The sequence below is a fragment of the Equus przewalskii genome, chromosome 10, assembly GCF_037783145.1.
Source record: "Equus przewalskii isolate Varuska chromosome 10, EquPr2, whole genome shotgun sequence".
Lineage (NCBI taxonomy): Eukaryota > Metazoa > Chordata > Mammalia > Perissodactyla > Equidae > Equus > Equus przewalskii.
The window spans coordinates 18,581,901-18,609,562 of NC_091840.1; the positions used below are offsets into that span (position 1 = coordinate 18,581,901).

Below are 27,662 nucleotides of genomic sequence, written 5' to 3' on the forward strand. Positions count from 1 at the left end.
CAGCGCGCGGGGCAGGGAGCAGCGGCCCTCTCTCCGGGGACGAGGGAGCCCAGGCCCCGGCTCCGCCCAGCTCCCCTCCTCCCCGCCACCCCCCGCTCGCCGGACCCCCGACGGGTTTGGGGGCGGGGCCGTGCCCTTGGCCCCTCCCCCGGGCGCCGCGCCCCGCCCCGCCCCTCCGGCGGACCCCGGCTGTCCCTCCGGGCCTGCGTTTCCTCCAACCCCTGTGTCCCTTCGCTGCCCCGGGAGGACGGAAAGTCTTCCTCCCGTAGGAACGCCGCCCGTTGGCCTCTCGGGGCCGTCCGCAGGGACCCTGGGGGAGGGGCAGGGAAGGGACTTGGACCTCGCGCGCCCCGGAACCCGCTTCCCGCCTCACTCCGTGGGGATCCAGTTGGCAGAAGATTAAGATTTTATTTTATTTCGTGAAACATTCATTTGTAAGGGAATCTTCGGTGAAGGCATCCTGAGTGTGTAGGGGAGGGCGGCTGGAGAGGGAGGCCGGCAAAACGGACCTCACTCCCCTCCCCCGGGGCCTGCTCTCCCCGCCTTCCCCCAACTCGGCCGGGCCTCCTGGCCTCCCTCCCGCAGCCTCCCAGCCAATCATTCTTCCAGGCCCGGGCCCAAGTCCCAACTTGCCCAAGAGCTGAGCCTCCATGGGGAGAGGCTGGGGTGGGAGAAGAGTCAGGTGACCCAAAGGGTGGGGAGGGCAGAGGCTGAGACCCAGCAGCCCCGCCCCCGAGTCACCAGCCAACTCAGACTCGGGGCCGTGCACCACCAATGCAACCTCCCAAGGAAGCCTGGGGTGCTTGAGGGGAAGGGAGGAAGCGTCCAAGAGAAGCTGCAGGGAAGGGTGGGGTCTTTTCCGGCCCCTGCATTAGGGGAGGGGTGCCAAGGTAAACACCGATTGGCGAGGAGGGCGCGCGTCAATGCTGTTCTTCTCCTAAACCCTAGGAAGGCTCAGGGTACAGCAGGACAGGGGCTCATAGCCTCCTCAACTGGCTGCAGAGACTCCGCCATTGAGTCACCTCTTCTGGGTCCGAAAGTGTCGGAAGAGCCACTGGACAATGAAGGGCCACAGGAGGAAGAAGAGCAGCATGGGACCCGAGAGCCTGAGGGGCCAAGGCCGGGCACTGGGCTGGGGCCTCTGCTGCCAAGAGGGAGCGAGTCAGGGGCAGCCCAGGCCAGCACAGACTGGGCCCTCCTTAGTAACCTGCTTCCGGAACTCGGGGGGGTGGGGGGGAGCTTCCGCCTCCCGCAGATTGTGAGGACTGGGCCAGAGAAGACCCTCCTCCCAAATCTGCACCACTAGAAGGGAAGGGATCCTGGGGCTCCTTGTGTCCCTGAGGATTGAGCTCCAACTGCCTCCCACATCCTCCTCCCAGGGCAATCCCAGGTGCCAAGAAGGCTGGAGGGGCTGTCTAGTGGACAGACTGGCTTATAGGCTGTCTCCTCTGGGCCACAAAGCAATGACCCTGTTGGTATGGTTGGAAGACCCCATATTGTAAATGATGGGCCACATATTTCAAATGAGGACCTTCGGTGCTCAGATTTTAGTTTCTAAATATCATTTTCTGTTAAAAGGAGCCAGGGCACCTTGGAGAAGTGATTGATTCCAGGTGTGGAGAAGGGAAGGTAGAGGTGAATGTGGGACATCTTGTACCAGAAAGCAAGGAAGCTTTTAAAGATTAATGAGGTCATGTTATGAGAACATAGGACCCAGCTTGAAAGGGTGTCCACTGACCCAAGTTGTGACAATCTGAGCATCAAAAAGAATGATGGTTGCAGTTGATTGAAATACTGAATCTTTACAATCCATGAGTCCATAATGATACTCAAAAAAAGAGAAAGTTGGAAATTTGTCACTATCGAGGTGATTGTTAAGTCAACTCCTTGCTTTAAAAATAGATAAAGAAAAAGAATTAAGCATTTGTTCTGTCTTTCCATAAGGCACTGTATTTCAGGGAGATCCTACATGATCAGGGAAACTGGACAGAAAAATGACAGCTAATAAATGTTAAAGGAATAATAGAATTTAAAGTTACCTTTTTTTTTTTTTTGCAACCACCAAATAAATTATTGATCCAGGCATGGATTATCTATCAACTGTTAGAAAAAACCATGTGGCAAATGGGGTTGACGGAGAACTGGACATTCCCTGGCTGCGAGAGGAAAACGTGACTTTCCAATGGGGGCATCAGACTGTTACTCATTCATCCATGCGAGTGGTCCACATTAGAATCATTAATGGTGGGACCTCCAGATATGTGTCCCCTAATGTGAAGAACATCACCTCTGATGTAATCTGGTCATGTAAACTAGCCATGAGGGTGTAATCAGAGAAACCCAAAAAGCGGAACATTTTACACGACCACTGGCCAGTCTCACCAGCAAGTCAGTAGCGAGGAAAAGGGACTAGTCTAGACTAAAAGACTCTTAAAGGACAGAGGGACCAGATGCAGCAGGTGCTCCTGGACTGGGCAGACAGCGGCTGGAAAAGGCAATTTCAGGACAACTGGGGAGAATCGATTTTGGATTGGATATTTGATGATATGAAGGAATTATTGTGTGATAAAATGTTGTGGTTTGGGCTAGGTAGTAGAATGTTCTTATTTTTAGTGATGCAAACCCAAGTGTTTCAGGGTAGAAATCTAAAATTTTCAGCATATAAAATTAGTAAAAGGTAAACAAAATAAATAAAGCCCTGGGGGGTGGGTGTTGAAAGGCTAGCCACCATGGAGCTGAGGAAATTCCTGCCACCCTGGCTGACACCCGCTGTGCAGGGGAGATCGGGGATCCCCACATCCAGCACTCAGCCCTCTCCTGCCCCCACCACCCCAAGCTCCTCAAGAGCAGACCCACCCAGAGTTAATGGTGGCCAGCTTTCGAGGGAGAAAGACCTGGGGCCACTCTCAGCTCTATTACTTACTGTTAATAATAATAAAAACAACAATGAACCCCATTCGAGAAGGCTTTCCTGTGTGTTGGCACTGGGCAAGCACCTACATGAACTGTCCCATCTAATTCTCACTGCAGCTCTGTGAGACTCTTCCAGGCTGTGTGCCCCTAGGTAAATTACTCAACCTCTCAGAGCCTTAGTTTCCTCATCTGTAAAAGGGAAATGAAAAGAACTATTTCATTGGGTTCTTGTGTAGGTTAAATGAGATAATCCAAGTAACGTTTGGCACACAGCTGGGGCTCCAGAAGCGGCAGCTGTTATGTATTTTGCAGAAGCAGAGGTGTAAGCGGGGAGCAGATCTAGGAGTCAAGGAGGGGGGATGCAAGCGCTGAATTGTTTAGGGGCAAGCCCTAAATCTGAGAACAGAAGTCCTGACGGACAGGGCAACAGGGACCCCCCAGCCTCAGTGCAAAGAGCACACACATCCTGGCCCTTCCAAACTGCTGGAATTAGTCCTCAAGCTCAGTCTCTCTTGAGGCAGAGGGAGTTTACAGCAGGAAAGGAGGGCCCTTCCCTCTCTCCTTTCCAGGATGGAAGCGCCTCAGACCCTTGACCTCTCTGCTTGCAACCTGAGCGACACCATCCTTGAGAAGGCAGAGATGTGGGCAGGTAGAGAGTTAGGGACAAAGACAGAAGTGGCTGGATGAGGAGCCCAGAATAGAGACCCTCAGAGTTCTGCCCCCATCTTGCCCCGGGCCTCAGCGGGGCTTACCTGCTTGCGGGGACCAGACACGCTCTCCAGGCTCTGCAGTCTCCCTTGGACATCCCGCATGCTCTCCTGCAGGGCCCGAACTGTCCCCACCAGCCATGCGTCCAATTCCTGGGGCCCCAGCAGGTTGCCATCCAACCCGTCTGCAGACAACAGATACACAGGGAAGGGGACTCAGGAGGCGATTCAGCTAGGGACAGGGTGGTGGCAGGCTGGGGCAGGTTCAGGGAAGAGTAAGAGGACAGCATAGTCCCAATACCAAGTGTGACTCTTGTAAACTCCACCCATGGGGCTGAGTCACAGGGCTGCCAGGGGTTTGAATCCCAGCACTGCCACTTAGCTGTGTGACTCTGGGCAAGTCAGTCACTTCTCTGAACTCTCATTTTGTCATCTGAAAACTAGGGGAAGATGTCATCTCCCTCACAGGGCTGCTTGCTCAGAGGAATAAAGGAGAGAATATTTATGAAAGTGCCCCTTATGGGACATGGCACAGTGGAAGTTCTAGAAAGGGATAGGAGAGAACTCGTTGTTCTTGGAGAGTCCCAAATGGGAGGCCTGGAGAAAGGATGACTCCCAAGGCCATGCGCCTGTAGGTGAGAGAGTTGGGCTAGGGTTCCCACCCCAGCTGCCCCTCCTCAGTGCTAGCCAAGGGTACAGACTCCTGGTGGCCCTCAGGGAGAGGAGGCCAGGAAGGGACTTTGCTCATCCAGGCTGGTGTCTGGCAACCCTTCCTGGGCACAGGCTGCTCTCTCCAGTGCCCAGTGGTGGACTTTCACCTCTGCCCCAAGTGGGCAGCCAGCGGAAGGCTTGGGGCACCAGAAAGACAGGGAAGGCAGAAGGGGGTGAGGGTCTGGCAGGGGCTCACCTTTCTCTGGGGGGGGCACAGGGCTGTTTCTGCTGTCAGGCTCTCCTCCAAGGGCACCCCTCTGCTCTTCCCAAACCTGCTGAGACAAGCCACAAGGTCCAAGGGGGGCTGTTGGAGCAGCCAGGGCTCAGGGAGGCAGGAAGGGTGGAATGGGGGGGGGGCGTCTCACCAGCTCAGGCTCCAGCTGTTCCAGGGAATCAGAGAAAACCTCGGAATCCAGGTCCCTGGGTGGCTGCGACTCTGGGGAGGAGGTAGGTAGGGTTAGTGACAAGAGGGAGGCTATGGAAGGAAGGGAGGGGTGTGCAACTAGGCAGAGGCACCTATTCAGGGGACACTAGAGATATTTCCACAGGAAGCAGATGGGTCCCAGAAGTTAGGCCCTAGAAGCCTAGGAGTCCCAGAAGCTTCCCTGTGGCCTTTGGGAGCAGAGGAGGTCTCAGTGTCTGTGGGCATGAGGTGTGATGGGCAAAGCATGGCATCCAGCCTTCTTCCCGCTACCCCGCCTGGAGGAACCCCCAACCCTGGCTGCCTGGGTTTGGCCCTCTGCCCGTCCTGCTCAGACACTGACCTGGGCCTGGGGGTGCTGGTTCCTTGGGGAGGCAGGGAGGCGCTAGGGCAGCCCCAGCGTCTCCATTCAGTACCTGCTCTTTCCAGCCTGCGGAGACATGGCACGCAGACGTGGGGTGGGAAGAAACTGGCAACCCCTAGTGAGATCAGGCCCCTGTTCCCCATTAGCTAGGACTCTGCCTGAGACCTACCCCTCAGGGGCCATGGTTGGGGGACTTACAGAGACATCACCTGGAGCCCTCTGCCCCCAGGCCCCCTCCCACTGATCAGCCCCCTCAGCTTGGACCTAAAACAGTTTAGCAATTGCAGAGGAGCTCCCAACCTGGGGGCCTGACCTGTGACCCTTCTCAGGAAGGTTTCCGGGGGCCTCGGCATGTCAGGGATCACCTCGTACAGGGGCTCGAAGTAACCAAACATGTCCTCTGCCACCTCACCCAGAGGCACTGTGTCGATCACCTGTAGGGGAGGGGGTCTATTGAGGAGCAGCTGGCCCCTCCCACCTCTGCCCTCCTATCCTCCCTGAGCTGGGCCCCCTCCACCCTGTTCCTGCCTTCATACCCCTCCACCTTGTACCCAGTCAGGGTTGGGGGGACAGCATGACGGTGGTAATTCCCACGGAGATGTCAGCTTGCAGGAAACATAATGGGGGTCAGCACAGGAAGAGTGGGGGCAGGCCACCTGGCTGGGAGTTTGGGGACAGAGGGGAGCCCACAGCCTCTCCCTACCTTCTGTGCCACCAGCTTCATCTCAGTGATGTAGGCGGACATGGCCTCCTCTCTGCTCATCTTGCCCAGGCTGTTCCAGGCGTCCCTGGGGGACAGAGGGCTGTGAGAATCTGGTTGACAGCTGAGGCATGTTTGCCCGGCCGGTGGGAGCTCACCACTTGTATCGTCCAATGGGGTCCCAGAACCCAGGCCGGGGGACCAGGCAAGGCCCCATGGTAGCCTGCTTGTAGTAGCTGTAGAATCGTAGCATCTCTTCGTAGGAGGGGCGGTAAGAGCCTGGGCAAAGGATTAAGAAGTGGAGGGCAGAGCATCAACCCCAGCTCCAAGAGGATGGAGGTGGGGGGAGAACCACCCTTGCAGAAGGCAGAGTTGTTGAGGGGTCCACCCGAGGCAGCTGGACAGGGGCAGGAGGCAGAGGGGACTCCCAGGGAAGCCCAGGCAGGGACTTGTCTGCAAAAACTTCAGAGATCAGCACCTCCTGGGAAGCAGACCTCAGTGTCTTGACCCCCAAAACGCGAGTCCCTGTGCCCTCACCATTCTTAGGCAGGTTCTGAATGACGCTGACTGCGGCTTGGAACTGTTTCTGGCAGTCCGGTTCTGGGCTTTCATTCTCGGTACCCATACTCAGCTGCACAGAGCCCTGGGGTCCTACTTTTGAGCGATTCTGCAAGAACAAGTCTTTGTGTGAGCAGGCCTCCAGCTCACACCTCCGTAAGCCACTGATCCATTTTCTAGAGGGGCAAACTAAGCTCTTTAGAGGCCCAATGAGATACCTCGGGAAGTCAGGTCAGAAACTGCGGCTGAGGAGACTCCTTCCTACCCGAGTGTGGCTGAGCCAGGGTGGATGAAGAGGACCTCGGCGGGTGGGTGGAGTGGCAGGTGGCAAGGGTCGCAGTCCCACTTAGATGCACCTCTCCAACTCCTAGACAGGCGAACGGGCAAGCCGAGAAGTCAGGGAGGGGCGAACAGTCTCCCAGCCTGGCACCCCGCACCCTGGCCCGGCCGCCCGGCCCCCTGGCACTCACCCCTCGGAGTCCTCTGCTGGGACACCTGAGTCCTCTTTCGCCACTAGCCGGAGGCTTCCGACTGACCTCCGGGCCCAATCTGGCCGGGATGGGGACGCGGAGCGAGGGGGAAAATTTAAGCCAATGAGAGAGCCCGTTTCAGATTCAGTTTATATGTCCCAACCACTCAGAGCGGCCCTTTCAAGATTATGCAAATAGTTTAGCTGTGCGTTTCCCAGTTGGGAGGGGCGATTCCGTGGGTCGACCCCCCAACCCCGGACCGCCAGGAGCGGGCGGAGGCGCCCCCTGGTGGACGTAGTAAAAAGACGCGTAGTCCTCGCGCCCCCTGGTGGAAACCCGCGTCTATCGGCTGAACCCGGGTCCCACTGATCCGAGCGCCTCAAGGCAGTTCTTCAGACACTTACCAGGCTCTGGGATTAAAAAAAAAAGAAAAAGGGAGTCATAACTGGGGTTAAGAGCTCTGGAGGAAGTGCATTGGAGCTGAGTTTTGGGACACTTAAGTGTAAGCTAGGAGAAGAATGAGGAAGGTAATTACTGGAGGAAGGAATCGCAGAATCAAAAGTTCAGAGGCGAAGACTTGACCCTCAGCAGGAATGTCCAGAGAGGGGTGGGGACCCAAACCAGTATGCGAAATCTCTGGGTCGGGATATCTGAGAATGGGATAGAGCCTGGGGCAAGTAGGTGGCAAACCTAGGTCCTGAAAAACTAAGCTTTGAGATGCCACGCTCTTGGCTGCCGCCGAGTGGCGGTGTGCGCCCAGCTCTCCGCCCCCGACCCAGGCACTTGCTGTGAACAACGCAGACGGGGTGCGGGGGTGGGGGGCACACGCAAACGTTGGTCTCCCGTTCATCCCACCCTTCACGCACAAATACGCAGGTGGTTTCATATATAGTACATGAACACATGACACGCTCATCAGAACCCGCACTCGACGCTCACCCACTGGTTGATGTCATGGACATCTACGAAGCGTGCAGCGGCCTTCCTGGGACGACTGGGCGCCTGCTGGGGTGCCAACCCGTCCAAGCCTCGAACCCTAGAATCGGGGTTCTGCTGGGGACTCTATACTTAGCACCACCCCATCTTCTCCAGACCAGTCAGCTTCAAGACTTCTACCACTGAGGGGACGGCAACTGGCCGGGCGCGGAGAGGGTTAATCATATGACGTCACAGCCAGAGCCTTCCTACCTTCCTATCCCCCTACCCGCTCCCCTACCTCTGCAGTTCGGGCTGCCCTGCTGCCCCGCTCAGCTCCCGGGGTTCGATCGGTTTTCCAGGCCCGAAGACCCTTGGCCTAGGACGAGCCGCCCCGCAGACCCAGTCCCCTGTCTGGCTCCCTTCCGAGGCCTTCCAGAGGCACGGGGAAGGGGAGGGTGGAGAGGGGTCCTGCGTCCGCACTGAGTCAGGGTCCAGGAAAAGAAGAGGGTGACTGTGCCAGAGGGCAGCCCTCGTCCCCTCCGGTGCTCCCATCCTTCCGCCTCATGGGGGCTGCGGACATCGATGGGCTGGGATCCGAGGATCGCTCGGAGAAGGGGGAGGAGGACTCCTGAGAAGAGGACGAATGCCGAGACTCGGGGTCGGGGGTCGGCCGGCCCCCTCCCCACGCCTCAGGGAGGGCACAGGTCCGGGCCTGGGGTCACCGGCCTCCTCCCCTCCACCGCTCTCGCACTCACGGCGCTGTCCTCGGCCCCGCCCCCTCCCTCCCCGCCCCTCCTTCCCTGAACCTTGTCCCTCCCTCTCTCCCTCCTCCCGACACCTCCTCTTCCCGACTCCCTCCCGGCGCCGCTAAGTTTCTTCGCTCGGGATCGCGCGCAGAGCTGGGGCCGGGCCCGAGCGGCGCCCCCGCTGCCCTGTCCCCGCGCGCAGACCCCGGGCCCGGCCCCGGCCCCACCGAGCCATGCTGTGCGGCCGCTGGAGGAGCAGCCGCCGCCGGCCCGAGGAGCCCCCGGTGCCGGCCCAGGTCGCAGCGCCGGTCGCGCTCCCGTCCCCGCCAGCGCCCCCGGACGGCGGCACCAAGAGACCCGGACTGCGGGCGCTGAAGAAGATGGGTCAGTGATGGGCAGGGGCCGTTCCGGGGGCGTGGGGAGGTGCGGACAGTCTCCAGAGGCGCAGCCTGGTAGGGCGGGGTGTCCCCGCGAGCTGTTCGTGGGCTTCCCAGGCTGGATGGGGGTGTGGGGAGTATGGCGACAGATGGAATGCCAGCACCGGTCCAGCTGAGGGTCGCATCTGGGGTCACCAGAGATTCCCGGCCGAGCGAGGTGCCCAGGATGGCCGTTGTTTCCCACCGGGGGGAGGCGCCCGCGGGGCGTGCTAGAGCGGGAGTTTGGGCGAGGGGTGTGAATTAGGGTCCCTAAGGACCCGGAGAGCGGAGGGGAAGAGACAGGCTGGGGGTGCCCCTCACCCGCCTCCCCAACACCATGTGCCTTCTAGGGTCTGTAGATGCCTCAGAACAGCCTGGGTGTGAGGGTTGTGGCAGAGGCTGGCCTCTCAGGCCAGGCCTCCAACCCTGAAGCCCCTTTAGGGCCACAAAGCACTGGTAGAACTGGTCTAACTGGTGAGAACACTACCCTTGAAGTCAGAAAGCCAGAGTTTCCATCTCAGATTTGAGGGAGGTCACTGGGGGGAAGGAATGTAGCTGTGGCTCATTAAGCATCTCCCTGAGACATCTCCCAGAGACAGGCCAGCCCTGGGAGGTTCCGCATATGGTGTCATTCAGTCTTCTTCACCTTCCTGAGAGGCAGGTGGGATAATCCCCATTTCACAGATGAGGAAACTGACTCAGAGAAGTCAAGGAATTTGTCTATGAGCACACAGCTAGTAAAGGGCAGAGTGTGGTTGGCATGCAGGCTGTGCTCCATCTCAGACCCTGGCCAAGTGGGACTGACTGGGTGGTTGAGGGGCTTGAATGAATGAGAGGATGTGTCTGTGAGAATATTTTATGAAATGTAAAGTGCCGTGAGACTGCAGTGCTGTACTGGAGCTGCTGCTGGTAGAAAGTTAAGATGGAGACGTGGGGGTGGGGCTCAGGGACAGACAGGCAGGGCTGCCCGGGAGACCTGTGTGAATCTTGGGGCAGAATTCAGAGGTCTTGATTACCACGCTTCTCTTTGCCTCTGCCCCCACACCCTGTTCTTACTTCTACCTCCTCTCACTCATTTGACCTGAAATTACTGAGCACTATATTCTGAGCACCTAGCCTGGCACTCTCCTCACAGGAATGTAAGACATGATCTCTGTCCTACCCTCCACCAATCATGCATGCATTCAACAAACATTTGAGTACCTATGCTCTGCCCTGGGGATTCAGCAACGAACAAGACGGACACAGTCCTGGCCCTTACAGAGCTGAAGCACCAGCAAGGAGGGCAGACAAGGAAGCAGAGAAACTGGACTGTGAAGGGAGAGAGCAAGGGAGATGACAGGAGCCAGCGAGGACCCCGGCTGCACCCCAGAGCCAGGGGTGGGAGGAGACTGGAGTGAGGCCAAAGGGGAGAGGCAGGTGGGGCCAAACCCTCCAGGCCCCTCCTGGTGAAGTTGTGGACTTTCTCTGGAGGGCAGCAGGGACCCTGCAAAGGCCCCAGGCACAGGAGGCAGGCAGGAGGTGGGCAGAGTAGGGGCAGGTTGGACCAAGGCAGGGGTGCAACAGGGAGAGTGTAGGAGGGAGGCCGAGGAGCCAGTTCAGCAGGCTGTGATGGGAGCAGACTGGGGCAGTATAGCCAAGATGGATTCCAGAACCACCTGGGAGGTAGACTGGGCTGGACTCTGCGGTCGGCGGGATCCAAAAGGCGTCTCTGGTGGGTGGCCGTGTCATTCTCTGGGCAGTGGTGTTTGGGGAGAGGAGGAAGGCTGTGGGAGTTGAGGTGTCCCAGAGAGAGCCAAGGGCTGGTGTTGGACCAGAGAAGCCACCCCGGGAGTCACCCGCCACAGGGGTTACGCATTCCTTGGGAGGGCTGAGGGGATGCGCCGGCGCACCTGTCCGCCTCGTCGTTGCGCACACGTTTGCTGAGCCCCGTATGTGTGCCAGGGTGCCGTGCCAGGGTCTGGGGCTACGGAAATGAATAACACAGCACTTTGCCCTTGGGGAGCACACAGTTTAGTAGCAGGTGACACTTGTAGACAAATAATTACAGCTGAGCCCAGGCTGAGTAAGGCCGCACGGCTGCTCCACGCATCCCATCACAGTGACACTATTGGGAACTATGTGGGTGTCATAATGTCATCTGGGCCACCATCATGCTGAGTGAGTGACTGCCAAGAGAAGAATGCCCCTTCCCCAGGCTGCTCTGCATCCAGAAACAGGGTGGAGAGGCAACCCAGGTGTCCTGAGGCCCAGCCCCTCAGGCTATCAAGGCCAAGGCCTAGGCCTACCACCCAGGTAGCTGCCCCTCCTGTGTCCTATCACTGCCATGGCCACACCCCTTAGGCTAACAGAGAACAGATTTGATTTCAGTTCAGATCAAGAGACAAGGCAGGGAGTGGCTCAGAGGTCAAAGGCTCAGAGGGGCCCAAGGAAAAGAAAGGGCCTCTAGGGCCATACTGGGGGGAACAGGGGAAACTGCAGCACCCCCGTGTGTGGAGTCATTTGTGGAGCCGGGGGTCCTGCTCCTCTCCTGCCTCTGCCCCCAGGAGGCCAGGGAATGGTTGAGTGAGGGGAGGAGACCGCGGGCATCTGCGGTAGGCCAGGTGGGATCCTGTGTAATCCTGGGCCACCCCTGAGGGTGGTGCTGCACTGTCCTCACATTACAGATGACAGACTCCAGGCCGAGGGTGTGAAGTCCCCAGCTGCAGCGTCTGCTGCCCTGAGAGCCTCATTTTCAGTGATGGCTCTTTATTGCTGGGATTAATGGACACTACGACCCCCTCTATGACACTGTGCAAGCGCTATTCATGTGTTAGCCATTTAACGCTCACAGTCATATGAGGCGGGTGGCACCATCAGCCTCATTTTGCAAGTGAGGAAACTGAGGTTCCAAGACGTTCAGTAACACTGAGGATTCCAAGCTGGGAAATAGCTGAGAGAGGATTTGCACCCAGGCCGACTGGGCCAGAGTCCAGGCTCATAACACAATGAATGAACCAGGGATTTATGTCTGGGAGGGGCCTGCTACTCCCCTCCCCCATTGGTGGCCCTGCTAGCTTCCAGGGGTGTCCTCACAGAGTTGCCAAAAAAAATACAGGATGCCTAGTTAAATGTGAATTCCAGATAAACAATGAATAATTTGAGACATACTCATATACTAAAATATATTGGTTGTTTATCTGAAATTTGAATTTAACTGGGCATCCTGAATTTTATCAGGCACTCCTGTCTCCCCAGAGCCCCTGTCCTTGCCTGTGCCCCTGGGGCTCCACCCTGCCCCTAAGCCTCCCAGTGAGCAGAGCACTGAGTAGGCAGAATCCCGCTCCCTGGCCTGCATGCGCCACCAAGTGCCACAGGCCTAGAGGGCTCTCGGGGCTCCCCGGATGGCCTGCCCAGGATGTCTCCTGCAGGGTGAGTGGAGCTCGCAGGTGGGGGTCTTCAGAGCAGCCCCCCGCCTGGCAGGTGCCTGGCCTAGGGGGTGAGGAGGCCTGGGTAGCCCTCCTGGTTAAGCAGGGGCATGCCAGGCAGGACTAGGGGGCTGGCTCTGTCATGCTTTGTGGGCCTCCCCTCACCTCTCCTCCTTCAAGGGCTCTGGGGAGCCCCCCTACCACCCCTGCTGCGACCTCTGCCCCCAAACAGGTTTCATGCCCATTCTGGCCTTGCCGAGGAGGGGGCTGTCACCTCATCTCACTGTGTCCAGCCCCGGGCCAGGGGAAACACCGCCTGCTTTCCTGACTTTGTTGATTCTCCAAGGAATGTTATGGACTTTGGCGCTGAGCTCCTCTGGGCTCCAGCCTTGGGTGTGGCAACCAGCTGGGGCAAGGGGGACACGCTCCGTACCTGAGGTGCCGGGGCTGCCTGCTGGCTAGAGGATTCGGGTGGGAAGGTGTTTGAGACCCCTTGCCGTTCGTTGTGTGTCCCCTCCCAGAGCCTCATGGCCCCAGCCACCAGGAAAAGCTGCTCTTCCTCCCCTCCCCCGTTGGCATGAAGCTGTCGCTGCCGCTGTTGCCTGCATGTCTCGCATTCCTGCTGGAGCCCCGCGTGCCCGTCCTGATGTGTGCTGGCTCTCTCTCTCTCTCTCTCTCTCTCTCTCTCTCTCTCACACACACACACACACACACGCACACACCAGCACACACATCCTATGTGCACACACCACCCTACACACACCCTCACTGGAGACCTACCACTCCTTACACACCCTGCCCTCTGCATATTATCCCTCCATCTACACGCCCTGTGACCACATAGCACCTCTCACCCCTCCCTCACCCCCTCACCGGCCTGCTCTGGCCTCTGCCCACCCCTACGCAGCCCTTGCTGTGGGTCCATCCCTGCCCTGGGCCATCCACACTGCTTTCAGCATACACGGTTTGCCCTCGCTGAGCTTCAGTGGCCCATCTGTGAAAACGGTAGGATTTGGGGTCAGAGATGGATGTGGTCTTCCCCACGGCCCCGTACAGCTTTGCCATTGAGACAGTTTCCTGCCCCCAGCCTTGGCCACTGAGACAGAACTACTCAGGCCCCAGGCCACACAGCCCAAACCGCCCAGGCTGAAGGTGGTAGGTGGGGACCTGTGGGCCTGCCTGTTCCTCACCACCTCCTGGCCCTCCCTGGGGGCTGAGATGAGCAGTCGGCTCAGGGAAGGTGTCTGAGCCCAGCTGGCCGGGAGAGAGGCCCAGCTGGAGGCCAGGGGACCAAGGAGGACAGATGTAGTGGAATATTCTTCCCTCCCAGGGCACTGCCTCGGTTTCCCCCTTTATGATCATTTATTTAGTGCCTGCTGTGGGCCAGGCCCTAAACTGAGTGCCTATGTGCTTAGCTCATTCAAGCTACACACAGCCCTTTGGGGTCAGGTCCCCCAACTCTCAATGCATCCCAGCTCTGCCACTTACCGACCGGGTAACCCTGGAGAAGTCATCTGCTCTGTGCCTCTTTAAGAGCTTTATTGAGAATTAATTCACATACCATACAATTCACCCATTTAAAATGTACAGTGGTTTCTGGCATCATACATTACTAAATTTCTTTAATTGTGGTAAAATAGGTATAACATAAAATTAGCCATTTCAACTATTTTTACGTGGCTAATTCACTGGCATTAATTACATTCACAATGTTGTGCGTTCACAAGGTCGTGCTATCTGTCTCCAGAACTTTTCATCACCCTAAAGAGAAACTCTGTAACCATTAAACAGTAATTCTCCATTCTTCCCTCCTCCAGCCTCTGGTAACCTCTAATCTACTTCCTGTCTCTGATTTTTTTTTAATTGAGATCTAAGTGACATATAATCTGTTTCTAAGAATTTGACTATTCTAGGTTCCTAACATGAATGGAATCCTACAATACTTGTCATTTGGGGTCTGGCTTATTTCACTTAGCATAATGTTGTCAGAGTGCATCCATGTTGTGGCATAGATCCGATTTCACTCCTTTTTATGGCTGAATAATATTCTGTTGTATGTGTATATACCACGTTTTGCTTATCTATTCATTTGTTGATGGCACTTAGGTTGTTCCCACCTTTTGGCTGTTGTTCATCCTCATTTTTACTGCTATTCCTTCATGATTGCTTCCCCACCCTCTCAGTCGATGTGGCCATGGCACTGGCCCAGCCTGCTCCAGGCTCAAGGCAGAGAGGATAGATCGAGAACCTGGAAACCTCAGGCAGGCAGCTTGTGCACCTGCTCTGAGCAGGTAGGAATGAGGTCAAGGAAACATCTGTGGGTTTGGGCCTGGCAGGACCTATAGGTGTTCACTGGGGGCTGGCAGAGAGCCAGGCCCCTCTCGGCATCCCTGCCCAGGGCCTGGGCCCTCCTCTTGACCTCACCCCTTACCTGTGTTGGTCCTGCCTTTCCTGTCTGACATCTCAGTCCCCTCACCACCCCAGGGTTCAGAAGCTCAAGCAATGTGGAAATAGAGGTACCCCTGCCCCGGGACTCAGCCCCTGGCCCAGCCCGGCTCTGCACCCTCGTTCTGTTTGGCTTTTCCACTGGGAGTGTGGCTGGGGGACAGCGTAGTCCAAGGGGCGGTGTGACCCAGGGGCCAGTGTCGGTTGAGTGGGCATACTGGAATGTCACCCCTTCACTCCAACAGGCTCCTAGGGGTGAGGGCCAGGTGCAGGTATCCTCTCAACTTGGGACTCTGCCCCAGTGGGGGGCCAGTCAGGAGTTCAGGCTGCCAGTCTCAATGTCCTGTTTGCAGAAGATTCTGGACAAAGCAGGCCCTCAGTGACTCACCTCCATTTCCGGCCTTAGTCATTCACCAGCCCCCCTCCTTCCCACCCTCTCAACTGTGGGCTTGGCATCAGACAGCTGGCTGGGTTAGGGGAGGTGGCCCCAGCTGCAGAGCCTGGTTGTCATGGGAACGAGGGGTCCCCTTTCCCACAGCTAAGGAGGTGGAGGAGGGGTGGGCTCAGTCGTGGTGGCACTGCAGGATCCCCTGACTGTCCTGCCCCCCACCCCATTGTTTCTTAGGACGGGAGAATCCAGAGGTTGCCTGGATGTGGGGACGGGGGCTGAGGGGCTGGCGAGTCTCTCAGCCTAGTGTGTGCCACATTCCAGCTCTTTGTCCGCCTCCCCTTCCTGGCTAGGGGGTACCAAGTGGCACTGGCCCTTCCAGAGGGCCGCAGTCTAAACCCCAAGAGACCCCTTGGAGCCTTTAGGGCCACGCGCTGGCCCCAAGGGGACCATAGCCTCCTAAGGATTTGTGTTTCTCCTTCTGCCCCTGAGACCCTGATTCTCAGTCGCGGTCACCCTCAAAGTCACAAGGGAGGTTTCTACACCTGCAGACACCCAAGCCCCGAGCTACGCCTGCTGGACAAGAGTCTCTGGGCGTGGGGCTTGCAGCCTCTCCCAGGTGATTCTGATGCACAGCCAGGGCTGAGAAACCTTGACCCGCAAGGCCTCTGCCCTGAACCTGGGCCAGATGGGGCAGGGCTGCGGGTAGAATGCACTTAGTCCCCCATATGTCTGTCCATCTGCCTCTCCTTCCAGAAAACACTGGCTGCAAGCCTGGCTCTGGGATGAGCACTGAGGTGAGGATATTAGACCTCATCCCTGCCTTCAGGTTTACTAAAGACCCCTGCAATTACAATTTAGATGTGGTGTTTGTTTGTTTTAATCCAAGTAAAATGTGCTGGTGGTGGTCAGGAAGGGACAACTCCCATTTGAGGACAAATCAAGGAAGGCTTCCTGGAGGAGATGGTGTTTGAGCTGCTTCTTGAAGGAATCTGGTGTGAGGAAGGGAAGGGAGATGTTACAAAGGCTCCAAGAGAGAGTGAGAGAGGAAGGCCTAGGGATTTAGACTTGATTCCTTAGGTCAGCATTTGTAATTGGTCAAGCAGGGGTCTTGGGGCCACAAAGCCTGAAGCCAAACCTGGTACTGGGGACTTTTTTAAATAAAGGGAGGAAGAAGGACCCACTGTCCTGTTTCCTTTGGCCCACACAATGGTGTTTGGGGTTTTTTTGGTTTCAGTTTGATTTTGTTGCCAACATTGAAGAATCTGGAGGCTTCACATACAAATCCAAATTCCGGTTCTCTGGAAACTCTGGGCCATCATCCACCCCTGGCTACCCCCTTTCTTCCAAAGGGCGTGGACCCTACAGTTTGCCTGGTTTCCACCCTCCTATTGTCCCCTGGCTCATAAACCTTTGGTTCTGACCCCTGCTGAGGGGAACCCAAGCAGGGTGTGTCATCACTAGGATGAACAGTGTCGTGACCAAATGTCAGCTTTTGCAGCAGGTACTACTGTGGTCTCCACTTTATGAATAGAGAACATGAGGCTTAGAGCAGTCACAGGTTAGTGCCACCAAGGCCACGTAACTGGGAAGTGACAGAGTTGGGACTTGACTCCCCAGACCCCAGAATTTAAATTCTGCTGTTTCCACAAATATTTGCAAACTGTCTATCTGATAATGGGCTAATATCCAAAATATATAAAGAACTCCTACAATTCAATAGCAAAAAACCACAATCTGATTAAAAAATGGGCAGAAGATCTGAATAGACATTTTTCCAAAGAAGAGATACAGATGGCCAGCAGGTACATGAAGAGATGCTCTCCATCATTCATCATCAGGGAAATGCAAATCAAAACCAAAATGAGATATCATCTCATACCTCAGAATGGCAATTATCAAAAAGACTAGAAATAGCAAGCGTTGGCAAGAATGTGGAGAAAAGGGAACTCTTGTGCGCTGTTGGTGGGAATGTAAATTGATGCAGTCACTATGGAAAACAGTATGGAGGCTCCTCAAAAAATTAAAAATAGAACTACCATATGATCCAGCAATTCCACTTCTGGTATTTATCTGAAGAAATGAAAACGCTAACTTGAAAAGATATATGCACCTCCATGTTCACTGCAGCATTATTTACAATAGCGAAGATATGAAAACAACTTAAGTGTCCATCGATGGATGAATGGATAAAGAAGATGCGGTAGAAATATACAGTAGAATACTACTCAGCCATACAAAAAGATACAATCTTGCCATTTGAACAATATGCATGGACCTGGAAGGCATGAAGGCATTATGCTGAGTGAAAATAAGTCAGACAGAGAAAGATAAATACCATGTGGTCTCTCTTATATGTGGAATCTAAAAATACATAAATACATTGTTAAAAACCAAGCTCATAGATACAGAGAACAGATTAGTGGTTGCAAGAGGCGGGGGGTGGGGAGTAGGAGAAGTGGGTGAATGGTTTGTGGTTTTTTAGTTTAAATAAATTGAATGAAAATAAATAAATAAATTCTGCTCTTTCCTACCTCGCCCTACCCAGGGTGGTGGTAGAGAGGGGAGCGGGAGGAAGACAGAAGCAGGAACAGAGGGGTTCAGTGTGGTGGCCAAGGGCGATGGTGCGGCAGCCTGACCCCCAGGGCTGAAACCTGCGTCCACCACTCCCTAGCCATGGAATTCTGGCACGTTCCTGAAACTTCTCTGTGCCTGTGTTCTCGTGAGTTAATTCACGAGCAGGGGCTGGCGTGCAGTGCGTACTCCGTGAGCACTGTGTCTTACTAAGGAAGGCAAACACTGTGACCAGAGCACACACGCAGGCTGGGCGGTTGCATGGGTCTGTGACAGTGGCTGGCAGGGGGGAGTGCCAAATGAGACAGGAGACTGTGCTTTCAGCTGGGCCCCCCCAGGGCACAAGAAGGGCACCTGCAGATCAGCCTCAGGCTGGCCAGGCAGGGCTGGTCCTGGAGTCCTGGGCCTGTGACCCTGGAGCCCGAGTGGCCTTGGCTGTCCTCCCTTGTCTTTGGGAAAGCAGAGGCGAGGAGCTTGGGTTGCAGCAAGAGAGATTTAGGTTAGATAGCAGGACTGCGTTCTTGATGGTCAGGGTTTCACATCAAGAGGAAAGGCTGCTGGTGGCAGATTCTGGGCGTGAAGGCTGGCGTCTGTGACGGAGAGAGTGGCAGACAGGGTGACCTTTAGCAAGGCCTGAGTCCAGGCTCTGCCTGAGGGCCACCAGAGGCGGCTGCTTTGGGGGCGGCCTGCATGAGGCATACCAAGCACAGGCGTGGGGTTGAAAAGCCTCAAGTCAGACTCGGTACTGGGGGCATGTTACAGTAAGGACAGAAAGCGAGGCCTGCGAGGATCTGGAGAAGCTCGGGGAGGGAGGCCGCAGCTCCCAGCTCAGAGGAGCGGGGCGGGGGAGCATCCGGGCGAGGCCGACCCCGCCGTCCCTTGGCTTCCCACCCCCGCAGGCCTGACGGAGGACGAGGACGTGCGCGCCATGCTGCGGGGCTCCCGGTTCCGCAAGATCCGCTCGCGCACGTGGCACAAGGAGCGCCTGTACCGGCTGCAGGAGGACGGCCTGAGCGTGTGGTTCCAGCGGCGCATCCCGCGCGCGCCGTCGCAGCACATCTGTGAGTCAGAGTCGGCCGGGCGCGGGGCGGGCTGGGGACAGTGCCCGAGCCCGGCCCGCCGCCCTGACCGGGCCGTGCGTGTCGCGTCCCTTCCCGCAGTCTTCCTGCAGCACATCGAGGCCGTCCGCGAGGGCCACCAGTCGGAGGGCCTGCGGCGCTTCGGGGGCGCCTTCGCGCCGGCGCGCTGCCTCACCATCGCCTTCAGAGGCCGCCGCAAGAACCTGGACCTGGCGGCGCCCACGGCCGAGGAGGCGCAGCGCTGGGTGCGCGGCCTGGCCAAGCTGCGCGCGCGCCTCGACGCCATGACCCAGCGCGAGCGCCTCGACCAATATCCTGCCCAGGGTGGGGCGGAGGGGGCCCCAGGCGGGAGGGAGGGCTGGCCCTGCCCCTGGAGGACCCCAGGCCAAGGGGAGGCATGACACCATCCTTACGGGGTCCATAGTCTGAGACAGTGCCTTTTGTCATCAGAACTGAGGGTGGTGATCCCATGGAGGACACGCTGCTGCTGGGCTCGGGGTGCCCACAGGCTGAGGGGAAAGTACAGCCCCTAACCCGGGAGCCCCCAGAGCCAGGGGGTGGTGCCGAACCTGTCAGTTACCTGTCAGTTCCCGGTCAGCTGGGGGCGGGGCCCAGCCCGTCGCTGGTATTTCCTGAGCGCTCACACCTGGATCCACACCTATCTGCACCGGGCAGACTCCGACCAGGACAGTAAGATGAGCTTCAAGGAGATCAAGAGCCTGCTCAGAATGGTCAACGTGGACATGAATGACATGTATGCCTACCGCCTCTTCAAGGTGGGCGCGGGCCACCGCTCTGACCTCTGCCCTCCCCCGCCATCTGAGTCATCAGCTTGCCTCCCCCCAGCTTTTGTGGAGAGAGTGGCCTCTCCCTGCAGAAAGGCGACATCTGGGCCCAGTTACCCTTTTACCCTCCGCTAGGCCCCTGGGCCAGGATGGGAGTGCCAACCCAGAACTTCTCTCCTCACCTGCAGGCACAGCCCAAGGGTAGGGAGGACTCGGGCCTCCCCACCCCTCCAAAGTAGGCAGTGAAGCTGTTGTTTTCATTTGTCTGAGTCTGGAGGGCACCCTTTGCACAGGTGACCGTGCGTGGCTTGCACATGGGAGCCCAGGCAGGAGTCGGCTCACAGGCACAGGTGCACACCCTCCTCCACACATGACCATGTACCCCCCACGTGTGGGAGCACAGACAGGAGCACACGGGGGTGGGCTCTGCAGCCGTGGCCCAGTCGGAGCACATCGCAGACGCCTGTGTGGATGTTGACTGTGTGGCCAGCCTGTGACACTGAAAGACAGGAGAGCCGTGGCACCTGAGCACCTGAGCCGACAGCTCCATGTGGGCTGCTCCACATGGATCCTCAGTTATCTGCTGCCCACTGGCCCTGAGTGGGGACGTGGGAATGTGAAGATGGTAATGTATACACATGAGGGGGATTATGGCACAGGGGCTCAGTCCTGCCCCAGGGTTACTGTTTTCCCCCAACATCTTGATTCTTGGGGTAGGTCTTAGTATAGAAGGACAGGCAGGGAACCTTAGAGTCCATCCTTAGACTCCCAGCCCTGCAATTTACCGGCTGTGTGAGCTTGAGTGAGACCCGGAGCCTCGCTAGCTCTCGGTTTCTCTACTGTGAAATGGGGGACATCCACCCTCCCAGCCATGGTAGATGACAAGTGTGTCAGTGCAGGCCAGCTTTCCCAAGGATCCCCCTCCTCTGAGTTGCTGCCCCCTGCTCTCTAGGAGTGTGACCACTCCAACAACGAGCGGCTGGAGGGGACTGAGATCGAGGAGTTTCTGCGGCGGCTGCTGAAACGTCCGGAGTTGGAGGAGATCTTCTATAAGTACTCGGGCGAGGACCATGTGCTGAGTGCCCCTGAGCTGCGGGAGTTCCTGGAGGACCAGGGCGAGGATGGCGCCACGCTAGCCCACGCTCAGCACCTCATCCAGACCTATGAGCTCAATGAGACAGGTGCGGTCTGACAGACGGGGCTGGGGTCAATGCCCTGTCTTGGCATCTGGGCTCTGCTATTACTGACTGCGGGTGCCATCTTGGGCAGGTTACCTCTCTTCTTCGAGACTCAGCTGCCACATCTCTAGAATGGGATAGTAACATACCTTCCTCACAGGGTTTGGTTGAAGATTAATTGACATAACTTTTACAGAGTCCAGTCAGTAGACAGGTGCTCGTTATTACTCAGTTGAGTGAGCTTTGGGGGCATTTAGGGCTGGACACCGGGGTCCCTCGTTAGGCCTGATGCTTTCTTCTGCCCATCCCTGCAGCCAAGCAGCATGAACTGATGACACTGGATGGCTTCATGATGTACCTGCTGTCACCCAACGGGGCTGCCCTGGACCCAGCCCACATGTGTGTGTTCCAGGACATGGACCAGCCCCTTGCCCACTACTTCATCTCCTCCTCCCACAACACCTACCTGACCGACTCTCAGATCGGGGGGCCCAGCAGCACCGAGGCCTATGTTAGGTACTGTAGTGGGGGAGGGTGGGGTGAACACATCTGGGAGTCCAGCTTGGAAGGATATGGGGTTCAACTCCCACTGTGGGCTTCCCAGGGCCTACCTGGCTCAGCCTGTCCATTGCCCTGCTCCATGTCACCCACACGACATCTTGCCCATCATTCTGTCTGTCCACAGGGCCTTTGCCCAGGGATGTCGCTGTGTGGAGCTGGACTGCTGGGAGGGGCCTGGAGGGGAGCCTGTCATCTATCACGGCCACACGCTCACCTCCAAGATCCTATTCCGAGATGTGGTCCAGGCTGTGCGTGACCACGCCTTCACAGTGAGCTTCCGGGACCCCCAGCCCCAGCGCCTTCCCAGTGAACCCCGCTGTCCTTAGTCTTCCCAAAAGAAACCCCTGCCCGGAGAGTCTCTCATTCACCAAGTGCTTCAGGGACACTTGGCCAATGGGGTAGAATAAAGCTGAGATGCTCCTGTCTCCCATCCTCATGTTTAGTAACTGTATTAAAATCACAAAATTTCCAGAAGAAAACTTTGGGAGGAGGGAAGGACATTTTAATCATGACTCCCAAAGAGTAGGCCATTAAAGAGAAGCTCACCATGCTGTCTACGTAAACTTGCAATTTCTGTCAAGCTATACAAATCTTACCACCAACAAATGATGGGCTGGACGGAAAAGTTTGCAGCTTAAAAAGACGTGGTCAAAGTCATTAACATATAAAGAGCATTTATGAAAGAAAACCATTCCTACAGCGTCCTCAGCCTCCCAGACAGTCCACCCTTTACCTGCGGCCCCGGTTCTGACCTCTGCCCTCCACATACACACTGGCCCCAATGTGTGTCCCACATCCCATCGACTCAGTCCCCCCAGGGTGGGTTCTACAGAGCCCTGCCTTTGCCTGCCTGTCCTGAAGGGGTTGGGGGCCAGGTGGAGCAGGGGTCCTGGTGGGGGGGAGGGGAGAGTGGCTCCGAGCTGCTGTCCCTCCCCCCAACAGCTGTCCCCATACCCTGTCATCCTGTCCCTTGAGAACCACTGTGGGCTGGAGCAGCAGGCTGCCATGGCCCGCCACCTCCGCACCATCCTGGGGGACATGCTGGTGACACAGGCACTGGACTCCCAGAGCCCTGAAGAGCTGCCATCCCCAGAGGTGATGCTCCCAGACCCCCTGCCTGGGTGGGGGAAGGGTCTGACTGAGGTCTTCCATCCACCCCCGCTCATGCCACCTCCCTAGTTCAGGACCCCTCACCTCTCTCTGCCTTAACCTTCCCCTGCTTGTCCGTCCATCTGACATCTGCCACCCATGGTCTTGTCATTCTCCTGCCCTCCATTTTCAACTAGACCCACCTCCACCTTTCACCTGGCATTCAAGGCCTTCCATGACTTGGCTCTGACCTCCCTGCCCACAGGCTCAGCCATCCCCCGCTCTAAGGCCTTGGTTGACACTGTCTTCTCCACCGGGAGTGTCTTTCCCAACTGTCTGCGCTTGCCAGGCGCCACCTCTTAGAATTGTAGCTCCCCTTAAACGACCTCTTCCTGCGCCCTTAAAAACTGCCTCTGCTCTCTGGCTAGAGGTGGTCCTTTCTTCTTTCCTCCCAAACCCCAGAGCGTTTTATCTGCTCCCTCAGGACATTTATCTTTTTCTGCCTCCTTGAGAAAACTTTTTTCCTCATTCCTGTCCCAAATATGCACAGAATGGTGGTTCACCTTTGTGTGTGTGTGGGGGGGTGATGTGATTTTTTTTTTATTAGCATGAAAATAACATATATATGGTAAAAAAAAAACAAAAAAAACAAACGACGAGCTGTACAAAAGTATATACAATGAAAAATGGGTTTCCCTCTGCTCAGGCTCACCCCTGTCCTATTTCACAAGAAGTAATCATCTTCAATAGTTTCTTGTGTGTCCTTCCAGAATTTTCCCATGCATGTATACCTATGTACATGGCTGTCTTCTCTTTGAAATGCTACACAAAGAAGATCGTGTGATTACATCTTCTACCCTCGCTTCTTTCGTGGGAGATCTGTTTTGAAGAGGGCTCTTCTTTCGATCCTGAGCTGCTTCATTATTTTAATGGCTGCTGTGTTCCGATGTTTGGAGGGACGTCATTAGCCAGTCACCCGTTGGTGGCCTCATAAGTTCTTTCCCGTTTTTGCCTATTAGAAACATTACTCGTCTTTGTGTCTCCTTGCCTGCTCCCCACCCCTGCCAGCCCTGCACACAATGCTAGTTGAATGACTGACCAGTCGACTGACATAGGGGCAAGAGGGCTTAATCCTTCCATATTGGCCTCTACAGCAGCTGAAGGGCCGGGTCCTGGTGAAGGGGAAGAAGCTTCCAGCTGTTCGGAGTGAGGATGGCCGAATTTTATCTGACCGGGAGGAGGAGGAAGAAGAGGAGGAGGAAGAGGAGGAGGCAGAGGCTGCAGAACAGAGGCGGCTGGTGAGTGGGCCTGGGTGGGCCAGCCGGGCTGGGCAGGGGCTTGATACTACTGTGGACCTTGGGGCGGGTGGGGACTGGAAGGAAGGTAGGAGGCCTAGGGGCTGGAGCCCGCGGACCCCTGCTGACGCCCATTTCCCAGGCCAAGCAGATCTCCCCGGAACTGTCGGCCCTGGCTGTGTACTGCTGTGCCACCCGCCTGCGGAACCTGCGCCCTGCCCCCACCCTGCCCCAGCCCTGCCAGGTCAGCTCCCTCAGCGAGCGCAAGGCCAAGAAGCTCATCCGAGAGGCAGGTAGGAGCCGGGGCATCGGGCGGACATCCCGGGGCAGGAGGGTAGTGCAGGCCTGCAGGCTCCTGGTGGGCGGGACATCCTGAAGTTGGTCTGGAAAGGAGAATGAGAGGGCTTCAGCAGCAGTAAAGAGGTCAGGAGCCCAGAGAGGGGCTCAGGGGCTGAGTGCCCAGCACGGGCCCAGCACCAGGCCAGGCGTGGCAGGAGGGAGGGCGCAGGCTACTGTCTGCCTTCACCACGCTCACAGCCTGGTGGGGGACCAGACAGAGGCATAATTATGGTGTGGGGGTGAGCCATCAGGCTATGATGGGGGCTGGGGAAGTCCCACGGAAGGGTGAGATCGGGGAAGGATTCCTGAGCAGGGAAGACACCTGACAGCAGCCAGGGGAAGAGGGGAAGGGATTTCCAGACAGGAGGAGCAGGCTGACAAAAGCCTGGAGGCGAGACCTACAGGAAGGCTTCCGGGAACCACAGCCTGGCTGGAGGAGTGGGTGTGGGAGGAGTGCTGGCAGATGGAGGATGTCAGCCAGGTGTTGGACGCACTGAGTCAGGAATGTGGGGATTTGGGGCTGGGATGCAGTGCCAGGCTGCGGGAAGGGGTCCCTGCCCCTCTCTGGACTTCGGCAACCTACTCGTGAGGTCCCGTGTCCCGCCCCGGCATCCCAGCCCTGGCCCCTCCCCCATGCCCCCGCCCCCATGCCAGCCCCCACCCCTGGGTCAGAGAGAAGAGGAGCTGGGCCAGGGGAGCTAGAGATGGGGGAGTTCAGCCCATGTTCCTAGTTTGTCCCTGGAGTTGGGGGTGGGGAGGTTACAGGCGCTGGCGCTGGGTGAGGGACACACCCGCTGGCCGTCACAGCCCCGCCCTAACTCCGCCCTTCCTAGGGAATAGCTTCGTCAGGCACAATGCCCGCCAGCTGACCCGTGTCTACCCGCTGGGGCTGCGGATGAACTCGGCCAACTACAGCCCCCAGGAGATGTGGAACTCGGGCTGTCAGCTGGGTGAGTTGGGGTGCAGCAGGAGCAGGGATGGGCAGGGTGCCGCTTTCTGGGGTGGCCTCTGGGGAGCGATGGGAGGCCCCAGCAGTGATGAGTGTAAAAGTCTCACACTTTTTATGAAGGCAGAAATTAAAAACCTCCACTCCCATGTGTCCCTCTGACACACGTACACACACACACACCTGGCAGTCCCACTAAGTCAACGCTGACGAGGGTGGATTCTGGAGGGACGTTGAGCTGTGCCAAAGGAGGGGAGTATGGTCCCCTTGGGGGTAGGTATGGAAAACCCAGGCTTCCTTGGGCCCCGGCTCTGGCCCAGGCCTAGGCCCAGCCCCACCCTCTAGCCTGGAGGGATACCAGGAATAAGTACAGGTGACAGTAGGGGCTGGGTCCCCTGGCTGCACCCCTCAAGCCATGGTGGGGGTGGGGCAGCACTCCCCAGACAGTAGGACCCTGGGCCCTCTGTAGAGAGGAACTGAGCCCTGTCCCCACAGGTCTGTCTGTGGGGGAGGCAATGAGGCCCCTGAAACCAAGCAGTGAGGAAAGGGCCAGTAAGAGCCTCTGCCCTGACCCTGCTGTGTCCACAGTGGCCCTGAACTTCCAGACGCCAGGTTATGAGATGGACCTCAATGCTGGGCGCTTCCTCATCAACGGACAGTGTGGCTACGTCCTGAAACCTGCCTGCCTGCGGCAGCCTGACACAACCTTTGACCCTGAGTGTCCTGGACCCCCCAGAACTACGCTCACCATCCAGGTCAGCAGCCTGGACCGAGCCCTACCCTGGGGTCAGAGCTAGTTCTGGAGAGGTCCTGATCTGCAGGGTGCCAGCCTCAAGTGGAGGAAGACAGCAGAGGCCTGGGGACGGCTTGGTGTGAGGGTACTCTGAGTCCTGTGCAGGGAGGGTCAGTGGGAGTGGCCAGGCCAAGGGGCCGCCTACCTGGCAGAGGGGCAGGGCAGGCATGGGCCCTGGAAGGGACCACAGTGAAGCTCCCCTTCGTCCCCCAACAGGTGCTGACTGCACAGCAGCTGCCCAAGCTGAATGCCGAGAAGCCAAACTCCATCGTGGACCCCCTGGTACGCGTGGAGATCCATGGCGTGCCTGCAGACTGTGCTCGAAAGGAGACCAACTACGTGCTCAACAACGGTGGGTGGCCCTGCTAGTGGGAGTGAAGCAGGGCAGACACAGAGAAGGGAGGGAGGTGCAGGCGGGCCTGGGGGCCAGCTGGTCTGACTGCCATGCCTGTGTCCTAGGCTTCAACCCCCGCTGGGGGCAGACCCTGCAGTTCCAGCTGCGGGCTCCGGAGCTGGTGCTGGTCCGGTTCGTGGTAGAAGATTATGACACCACCTCCCCCAATGATTTTGTGGGCCAGTTTACGCTGCCTCTCAACAGCCTGAAGCAAGGTTGGTGGGTTGGGGGGGATGGAAAGGGATGGGGGTCCAGGCCTCCAAGACCCTGTTCACCTGGGCTGCGAATTTCCTTTGAGAGCCTGCCCTGAGCCAGGCCCGAGTGGGGGCCCAGCCCCTAGCGTTGGGATGTGCTCTGCGCCCCACTCGGCCCTGGTCCTGTAGGACGGTGGGCAGAGAACCTGACACATGGCTACTCTCCCCACAGGGTACCGCCACATCCACCTGCTTTCCAAGGATGGGGCCTCACTGTCCCCAGCCACGCTCTTCGTCCATATCCGCATCCAGTGCTCCTGAGGGCCCAAGTGACCCACTCTGGGCAGAGACCCTCTCCTCCTCTGGAGTGGAGGGGCGGTGGGAGTGCCAGCCCCTCCAGCCTGCCCACTTTGCCTGCTCTCCAGACTCTGGTCTCAACTGGGTGAAGGTGGCCTCGGCCCCTCCTGAAAACAGGCGGTTGATCTTTTCCCTGCCATTGCCTCCCGCTCCTGTGGTCCTCGGCCCACTCCTCATCGTGGCTTATGAAGAGCCAGGCCTGTTGCTGCCAGGAGAATTGAGGGGCAGGACACGTGAGCCCTCACAGCAGGGCCATCCCAGCCTCTTTCCCCACAGGAGTCCATCTCCCTTTTCTCCCCCCAGGCATTAGTCATCCCCCAAGGCCCTCCTACCCCCGAGGCTTTTCTGGCCTCCTCCCTCCCGCTCTTGAACCTGAGCTCTTCTTAAAGCAAGAAGCGAGAGCTGAGGCTTGGAGCCCTGAGAAACCTAGGAGGAGGTTTTTAACTTGTGTCAGAGAAGAGCCGTGGAGAGGGCAGGAGAACAAGACTATCTGTTTTAAAAAATAAAGAAGCAAGTTTATTTAACCACTGCCACCCCCAGAGCACCTGTGAAGCCAGGCCACACCCACAGGCCCACGAGGAGGGATGGGGACAGAGGGAGTCTCTTGGGCCTCTTCACCCAGCAGGGCTTGAATTTGTCTAAGACAGCCAGCGGGTGCCGGAGGAGATGCCACAGCCCAAGATAGCTCTGACTTAAAGCTGCTGCCAGTATCAGGACTGTGGGGGCACCAATTCACAAGGCCACCCCACCACCACCAGCACACCACAGACACACACACACACCCCACCACCACCACAGACACACACACACACACACACACACACGGGCCTTGAATGGGAAGGGGGCAGGTGGGTGGGCTTCTGCCATGGCAGAACTGTTATGGCCCTAAAGGGAGTGGGACAGGACTCTGAGGG

General features: G+C 57.4%; 2 protein-coding genes and 1 long non-coding RNA gene across 20 annotated transcripts; 1 reads left to right on the plus strand and 2 right to left on the minus strand.

The window, feature by feature from the left end:
- Positions 1 to 388: 388 nt before the first annotated feature.
- ACBD4 (acyl-CoA binding domain containing 4) lies at positions 389 to 8,533 on the minus strand. Of its 16 annotated transcripts, none has more exons than XM_070560314.1 (13): positions 8,061 to 8,195; positions 7,784 to 7,880; positions 6,845 to 6,923; positions 6,593 to 6,741; positions 6,354 to 6,483; positions 5,975 to 6,095; positions 5,820 to 5,904; positions 5,430 to 5,550; positions 5,096 to 5,182; positions 4,697 to 4,767; positions 4,528 to 4,603; positions 3,666 to 3,805; positions 389 to 1,141 (listed from the first exon to the last, which is right to left on the minus strand). In XM_070560314.1, exons 5-13 carry the CDS (start codon positions 6,439 to 6,441, stop codon positions 1,019 to 1,021), a joined length of 912 nt encoding a protein of 303 aa, XP_070416415.1. In that variant the 5' UTR covers positions 6,442 to 6,483; positions 6,593 to 6,741; positions 6,845 to 6,923; positions 7,784 to 7,880; positions 8,061 to 8,195; the 3' UTR covers positions 389 to 1,018. The 16 variants fall into 16 exon arrangements, with proteins under 16 accessions (XP_070416415.1, XP_070416413.1, XP_070416411.1 ...); XM_070560312.1 differs by having other exon boundaries at positions 389 to 1,144; XM_070560310.1 differs by having other exon boundaries at positions 389 to 1,144; positions 4,528 to 4,606.
- On the plus strand, positions 8,531 to 27,272 carry PLCD3 (phospholipase C delta 3). 3 transcript variants are annotated; one of them, XM_070560303.1, is made up of 15 exons: positions 8,531 to 8,892; positions 18,638 to 18,799; positions 18,899 to 19,127; positions 19,464 to 19,593; positions 20,555 to 20,783; positions 21,095 to 21,296; positions 21,466 to 21,610; positions 22,284 to 22,436; positions 23,585 to 23,728; positions 23,868 to 24,018; positions 24,898 to 25,014; positions 25,599 to 25,765; positions 26,020 to 26,155; positions 26,263 to 26,412; positions 26,624 to 27,272. In XM_070560303.1, the coding sequence occupies exons 1-15, from the start codon at positions 8,742 to 8,744 to the stop codon at positions 26,710 to 26,712; spliced, it is 2,355 nt and encodes a 784-aa protein (XP_070416404.1). In that variant the 5' UTR covers positions 8,531 to 8,741; the 3' UTR covers positions 26,713 to 27,272. The 3 variants fall into 3 exon arrangements, with proteins under 3 accessions (XP_070416404.1, XP_070416405.1, XP_070416406.1); XM_070560304.1 differs by having other exon boundaries at positions 22,317 to 22,436; XM_070560305.1 differs by lacking the exon at positions 8,531 to 8,892 and adding an exon at positions 12,243 to 12,335.
- On the minus strand, positions 13,854 to 19,536 carry LOC139073872 (uncharacterized). Its single transcript, XR_011522975.1, has 2 exons — positions 19,398 to 19,536; positions 13,854 to 18,328 (listed from the first exon to the last, which is right to left on the minus strand). It is a non-coding gene; the product is annotated as an uncharacterized lncRNA (long non-coding RNA).
- Positions 27,273 to 27,662: the final 390 nt, after the last annotated feature.

Bases quoted from the DNA above. Each gene is read 5' to 3' on its own strand.
- ACBD4 (XM_070560310.1), bottom strand. From the start codon at position 6,441: ATGGGTACCGAGAATGAAAGCCCAGAACCGGACTGCCAGAAACAGTTC. The intron at 6,096-6,353 runs GTGAGGGCACAG...TCCTTTGCCCAG, and splicing joins TCAGAACCTGCCTAAGAATG to GCTCTTACCGCCCCTCCTAC. The intron at 4,768-5,095 runs GTCAGTGTCTGA...CCTCCTCCCCAG, and splicing joins ACCAGCACCCCCAGGCCCAG to AGTCGCAGCCACCCAGGGAC.
- PLCD3 (XM_070560303.1), top strand. From the start codon at position 8,742: ATGCTGTGCGGCCGCTGGAGGAGCAGCCGCCGCCGGCCCGAGGAGCCC. The intron at 20,784-21,094 runs GTGCGGTCTGAC...CCATCCCTGCAG, and splicing joins CTATGAGCTCAATGAGACAG to CCAAGCAGCATGAACTGATG. The intron at 26,413-26,623 runs GTTGGTGGGTTG...CTCTCCCCACAG, and splicing joins TCTCAACAGCCTGAAGCAAG to GGTACCGCCACATCCACCTG.